At 39.4% G+C, this 7,248-nt stretch overlaps 1 protein-coding gene across 1 annotated transcript; it reads right to left on the reverse strand.

Annotated features, from left to right (window-relative positions):
* Nucleotides 1-1,475: 1,475 nt before the first annotated feature.
* LOC104027955 (putative G-protein coupled receptor 141) lies at nt 1,476-5,257 on the reverse strand. The gene is made up of 2 exons (XM_009478854.2): nt 5,249-5,257; nt 1,476-2,351 (listed from the first exon to the last, which is right to left on the reverse strand). The coding sequence occupies exon 2, from the start codon at nt 2,337-2,339 to the stop codon at nt 1,476-1,478; it is 864 nt and encodes a 287-aa protein (XP_009477129.1). The 5' UTR covers nt 2,340-2,351; nt 5,249-5,257.
* Nucleotides 5,258-7,248: the final 1,991 nt, after the last annotated feature.

A 7,248-nucleotide genomic window follows, 5' to 3' on the forward strand; every position in this document is an offset into this window, starting at 1 on the left:
GCCATTAGTCTGAGACATCACTAGCATTACTTTATAGGTGTAACTTTTTAACCCTCCCAAATCAACTTTTGACCTGTTTGAATCCAGGGATCATAGCACTTCTGTAGCAAAGATTGCCAGACTAAAAATTATGGCAACTTATGGGGTTATGAAGGAGGAAGCATACCCTTGTGTGACTCCTGTAAGTCTGGGGTGGGAGAAATCTGGCCTCAATCTGTTGGGATGCAGCAAATGACAGCAAGGCCTTCGACAGAAGGGCTAGAGACCTTCCACACTGAACAGAACAGGCAGAATGCAATAATGAAAAAAACTTTTACATAATGAAGATAAAGCAGAGATTCCCAGAACGGATGTGGTTCCCAAAGAATATAATCCATCTAATGGACAAAATATGTACTCCAGCACACGTTTGTATACACATACATGAGCATATGTTGAACTGATTAAACACAGTTCAGTTAGTTTATTCCAGTTTTGCTTTCTTACACGTGAAAATGGAAAAAAATATGGCATCTGATAATAAATCAAGAGGCAACTGAAAGTGACCAGACATCAAAGGTTTTTTGAAGGCTGATAAAATATTTCCCTCTCCTAGAGAGACCAGACCCCTCAATTCAAATTCCAGATCCAGTTATGGGACCACAGTAACTTGTATTTCTTTGGCTACAATGGACCTAAAGGATAACAGCCACAGATACAGTCCTGATGGGAGAGTGACATAAGGCAGAAGTTTTGAAGCCTGTGGCCTGTTCCGCTCCTACTCACTCTAAATGTGTAATTACCACAATTCAGTGAGCTGCTTGTGGTTTTGGAATGAAGCAAGTAAAGGTGAAGTTGTGAGAATGATAAATGTTTTCATAACATTTAATTTAATATACACTTTGTATAAGTGAAGAAAAGAAGGATTCTGCTGAAATATGCTACTACAATATTTCATTTGTACCCTGTTTCATGGCTTGAATACTTGACTTCTATTTGAATAGAGTTCATGTCCTTGCTATCTAAAATCACTAGTACAAAAATTCTGGGAAAGAATTTCTTTCTTCTCTCTCTTCCCTTCAGCATTGCAATTGCCAGAAGAGGTTATTACACCTTCAGAGGAGACAACTTATTGGCCACAGTGGGTTGTTGTTACTGAGACACTTTGAGGAAAAAACAGAAAAGAATGGATACTTGTGCTGTAATTGTTAGAAACGGACAGCTGAGGAAAATCTTAATGAAGCTTCAGGGCATGACTCTTAGGTCAAAGACTAGAGTAAGACTCATGTGTCTGCCTTCAAGAGACAAAATAAAAAAACAGTAGCTTCTGAAAGATGGATCTTACCAGTCTGCAAAAGTCAAACAACACTACAGACCTGTACAGCCATGCCAAAAACTCAGCAGTCTCTCTAGCTCAGCAAAGTCCTGACACATTTTTATTTCTGCCAAAAGCCAGTATTGACACGCTGCAGCTAGATTTCCTGGCAGTTCAAGGTTCAGTGGGCTATTCCTGCTATGAAGCACAACATATCTAGGCAGCACATTGTTGTTAGAGCTAAGAAAATTTCATTGTATGGGTTTAGTTTATGATCTTTATCCAGGCTGCTGTTTTGGATGTAATACACTCTGAATACATGATGAGGCATAAAGCACACTAATGTTACCAAGATGAAGAAGAAACTCTTTGCATGAGCCCTGAATTCCACATGGGAGTTGATGTCAGGCCAGTATTTCATGGCCAGTGTGTAGATCACAGACAACTGGATTATAGTGAGCACAACACAAACTGCCACCAAAATCCCAACCAAGAAGTAGTTTATGATCACCATGGGTGGGGTTTGTATATCCTTGTGGAACTGAAAGCATTCAGAGGAGTTGTATGTATTAGAGGTGCCATAGTTCGAGAGAAAAGCAGGTGTGACCACCAGCACTCCCACCAGCCAAACAGCAGCCACCCAGGCTGTGGTGTAGCACTTCCTAAACTCAAGTCGGAAGAGGCGTATTATGACGATAACCACGTAAAATGCAAAGGTAGTGTACATGTGGAGGTAGATGATGGCACTTGCTAGCTTGCAGGCGAACCTCCCAAATTTCCATTCCCGTGTAAGGTAATAGCTGAGGCGGAAGGGGATGCTGAGTAGCATAAAGGTGTGCACCACCAGGAGGCTGATGATGATAATGGTCATCACAGATTGCGATCTCCTTTGAAACAACTGATGGGACATCATGATGACCCCAAGGGTGCCGCCAGCCAGGTTGATGATGTACAGGGCTATGAGAAATGTGTGGAGTAACTCTGAGGTGTCTGGCAGCGTCTCGTTCAAGGAATGGTTCTGCTGGGTTACACTGCTGTTACGCATCCTCCTAAGCTCCTTTTTTGAAGGTTACTGAAAGTGAAAAATGGGGATTTTTAAAATAGACACATTTTCTTTGTTACTTCCTTTATTGTTAATTATGGAATGTCACAGATTCATGAAGGGACATTTTACTGAATTGTGTTTGAAATGGTGTTATCCCATGTAGTGTACAACCTTACAACTGTTGTCATACTGTGTATGACAGCAATAACCCATGCCTCTCAGTGTTAAAACCACGTTATATAATTATGAATGAGTTTTTAATTTACTAAACTGCATTCTAGGATTTTTTTTTTTTCCAGTTGTTTGCCTCTAGATTCAGCCTTTTGGAATAGCCAAGACACTGTCTGTAAATTATACAGGTTTAATCTGCACTCATGTTATAAAGATAAAATTGAAGGTGGGAAAAAATACTGAAATGTGAAGAGGCTGTACCTATAATTTGTTGATACTTTATGAAAACACTTGAGCCATCTTTTTAGTATCTTTCTAGATGGGTGCAGGACACCCATAAGGCAGCAACAGTTTCAGTTTCTAGATGCATAGAGCACACTGAAAATAAAGATCTGCAGATGAAAATCCAGTCTCTTCTTGCTTCAGGTCCATGTCTTTTTGCTATAGAACTTCACCTAAGCTATTCCACAGAAAGTGAAAAAAAACCCTAAAAATTAATTTAGGAACAATCTTCTGAAAGATATAATCCTCTTGGCACTTGTTGAACATAGCCATAAACAGCTGCATTCTTATTAGACTTAAGGCAAAATGTGGACTGGTCAGTTGTTTGGGCTTGCATATAGATTTCTGTAAAGGTATATAGGGATAGCATTGCAGCGTACATGCATACTTTGCTAATGAAATCCGTCCTTACCTTACAAAAAGTTTCAAAAGAACAAAGTAAGAGCTGGAAAATGGCCTCTTAAAAAAAGCAACGTCTTCTCTCTCCAATTCCTTTGAAGTTTGAAATCAGTAAACTTGGTTTAATCGGCAGTTCTTAATTCTGTTGCACTCATCTGTAAAATGATAGACTGCAACTGCAAAACATTTTCAGAGAAACTTCTTATTTATGAAGCATCAGGCAAAGCATCTTTAGATGCTTTAGTGTTGTGTCCAAGACTGATATAAACCTTTCTGTTCACTCCTTTTAAAATGCATGATCTTAGAAGTATTAAAATGGTTAAAATTCTATACCCGCCTAATACTGCTGAGACCGGCATGAGAAATTTGCTTTCCCAGAAACTTTGCTATAAGAAAAGTTTTGCAAGCGTTGAGAAGATGACTTTCTGCTCTTGACACAAATTCTTTTTCCAATCTATATTGTTAATATTTCAAACTGGCTTTAAGAAGGTACAGTCTTTTTGTTGTTATAAACAGCATAATTACAGCCTAGATGCCAACGTTTTATATTACTCAGAAATAGGTTATGTTTTTCATTATTTGTAGAAACATAATACTTAAATTTTACCTTATAATCTCTAATTTTTGTGACTTCCTCCTTCTTCTGCCATTTCATGCATTCATAGCATATTGCATATATAACCAGTGTGAAAAAAAGAGCCTTTGGTGTTACTGTTTGACTGAGAACGGTTCAGGGTTTTCTCAGCCCACACAGAGGAAGGCACAAGCCTTTTTTTCTTGCTTCACTGTGATAGCAATCGCATACGTTCAACATCTAGTACCATTTTGTTCATGCAGAGAGAACTGCTGAAAACCTGCTGAGCTGTCAGAGACCATCGTTTTGCTTGGACATGTAGGACAGATCCACCCATCAGGACTACTTCTGCCCACAATTGGGTCAGTCTTAAAGCTCAGATAGGCAGTGATTCCTTGAGCTGTACAACTGCTACAAGTTATTGCATATTGCTACTAAGCAAGTAAGAAGTGCCACTGATCAAGTAAAGAAATATGCAGCTGAGCAGAGGATTTTTCATTATAAATGCACTTTTCCCCTGAACTTGTTTTATGTTTAATAATTAAGCTAAATGTGCCAGAATAACAAAGTGTTTAGCAGAGTTAACAAAAGATTTCACTCTAACATGCTATTAGATCTTCAAGAATTCAGAGGAGATTACTCACTGTTTAAATATTATAAGTAAAATAAGCTTCAGACATGAAAAGCGACTTACGAGTTCCTGCTGTTAGAAAAGACATGCAGAGGCCAGTGGCGCTTGAAGATTATGCCTGACGTGCAGGCATGAATGCTGACCCCAAACCATGTCATTAGTATAAGGTAGCTCACTAAAAAGAGGAAAGCATTGAGTCAGGGCTCTTCCAGAGACATTAAAAAGCAGTTTCTTGACTAGAAATTAGACAGAAAAACGTTAGCCCAGTTTATTTTTCAACTAGAATTCTAGACTGCAGTCAGAGTCATCAGTACTCAAACATGACAGTACAACACACAAGGTTTTGTGAGCAATAACATAAAAACTATTGCAGCAGGGCTGAACTAGCATTGCTCCTGCCATCATGCAGTCATCCTCTGCTGTGGCTGTGAGGATGGTTCCCTCTCTCCATAGGAGAGGCTTCTCTCCTATTATTAAGTACAGTCACTAGGAAGAACAAGATGTGAAAAGGAACTATTAGAAGTAAATAAATAAAAAGAATCAAAAAACCAAGGGTGCTAAAAGTCAGGGAGACAAACAGGGTTATGAGGATGAGCACGAACATAGAGACAAACAGCAAGGGTTATGAGGGTAACCAAGAACATGGAGACAGCAGTCTGTGAGACATTCTCAGAATAAACTCTGAAAGCTTTGAGGGAGCAGTTACCATCTCATATAGACCAGGATTCAGAACAGGAGGGATGCCCATTTTGGAGACTGCATGTACTCGTGGTCTTGGGGTAAGAGAAATATGCAACTGCTGCAGCAGACAGAGCACTGAAGGAAAACAGCTACGTGAATAATGGTACTCACCAGGTGTGGTTCCAGTGTCACTTAATCCCACATAAGGACAGGCTGCTGCCTGACGTGGTAGCAATGGTGTTTGGACAGCAAAATGATCAGCTGGTTCTGCAGAAATGCACAGGAAGTTTGGGAACAGCCTGGGTGTCAGATACTGACAGTTTCGATGGGTTAGAGAGATTATGAAACTACATCCACAGCCTCTGGGTAAAACCGGGAAATGCCTGCAAGCCTTGTGCTCTGTCCACAGGACCTGAAGTGATCCACAAAGCTTGAACCACCAAATAATAATGCAGAAGAGACATAAAGAAATTGCATTCCTGAAATGGCGGCTGTGTGACAGCCGGCACTGCAGACAGAGCTGAATCAATCTATGAGATCAAGAGCTTTGCGCACTCTATTACCTTGTTGAGTCCAGCCTGAGCTCTTTGGATGTGGAGCGATACCAAAAACGCTGCAAAGGCATTGCATTGGTAATTCTCTTATCACTCTGGGGAGAGCACTATTGGCTGACAATGAAACTGCTGTGGGTCAAAACCTGAACTTTTCACTTGATGTTTCATATCTCTGAGTTGCTTGGTACTCAAACTCTTCCTTGAAGGTTGTATGTTAAAGCTGTTCAGTGTGTTAACCTTTCATCTTCACATTCTTCTGTTAAAAAAAACCAAACCACCACTCAGCTCTGTAATCTAGGTCTTAAGTTTTAGGTCAGCTTTTCATTTGAGTTCAAAAGGAAACTGGGTCATCTGCCTGTTCAAATGAACTTTCAGATCTTGCTTTTGCTTCTTACTTCATCAGCACATAGTTTGCCTTGGCCAGTGGTGAGAATAAAAGTTGAAAGAGAAATGCATATATACACATCAGAGATCCAGGTCAAGACTAGCATCGTAAATGTATTTTAAGGAAGGAAAGAACTGGGCATGTCTTGTTCAACATCGGGGGAAACAGAAGACAAAGAAGAAAGGTGAAGGTTGAAATTATTAAGAAGAGAATATGAAACAGAAGAAGAAGCAATAGTTGAGAGAAAAGAAACAAGGCCTGTTGGATGTTCAGAGATGGGATGAGTCTTTGTGGAAGTGTCACTGACTGTGCCTATGCATGTCTGTAGCAGAGTTCCTTTAAGCAGGGGCTAGATCCAAGGCAGAACTTGACTCTAAGTTCTTGATTTCATTTAATTTCTGCACAATTTCCTCTGCTTTCTATGTCACTTTGTAAGAAAATGTTTACTGGTCAGTATAATAGCAACCAAGGTTTCACATACAAGCTCAAGAGCTCCTTTCTGGCTAGGAACAACTATAAAACTGCACTGCCTTGTGTTACTGGATAGGTTTTCAATTTTAGTTACTTCCAGCCTAGGGTTGTAATTGCTGATAATTTCAATTATTTATTAAAATTAAACTCTCTATTGCTAGTTACTTATAAGAACTGAGATACATATAGGTCAGAGTCATAAACAACAGTAAGATAGGGAATATCTGTGTTATGTTTTAACGTACTGCTTTTTCTGTGATTGTAGATGCAACCACAGTTCTTGCTGTCTCACTCCCACTCTGTTAGACATGAGTCACAGGTACTGGAAAGTGAGAAAATCATACTCCATGGTTAGTGAACTTGCAGGATAATCCCTTTAACTTGCCTATCCCATCCACCCATGCAGCATGAAGAATTTAATAACTTCAGCCAGTAAATGGTTAACAAGGTTAGCAGAAGATTTGAGATTCTTGGACCAATCTTCTACTTATTTGGTTGCAGATTTGCTGAGAGGTTTCTCAGGCTTTATTTGTCAGGATGGAAGAGGCTATCTGGCTTCTCTCTTTATTAGAAATAGTAATACATAGTTGCCTCAGTCATAGCTATTTAATGTACCTCAAAAGTAGACATTATTATATAAGTAAAAGTAATACATCATGGATTTCTGTGGAGAAATTTGACAGAGTATATCACAGGCAGGCTATGACTTGCCTTTTGAAACAAAATTGATATTTCTTGGGTTTGGTGCAAGGAGATGAGAT

The sequence above is a fragment of the Pelecanus crispus genome, chromosome 2 (assembly GCF_030463565.1).
Source record: "Pelecanus crispus isolate bPelCri1 chromosome 2, bPelCri1.pri, whole genome shotgun sequence".
Lineage (NCBI taxonomy): Eukaryota > Metazoa > Chordata > Aves > Pelecaniformes > Pelecanidae > Pelecanus > Pelecanus crispus.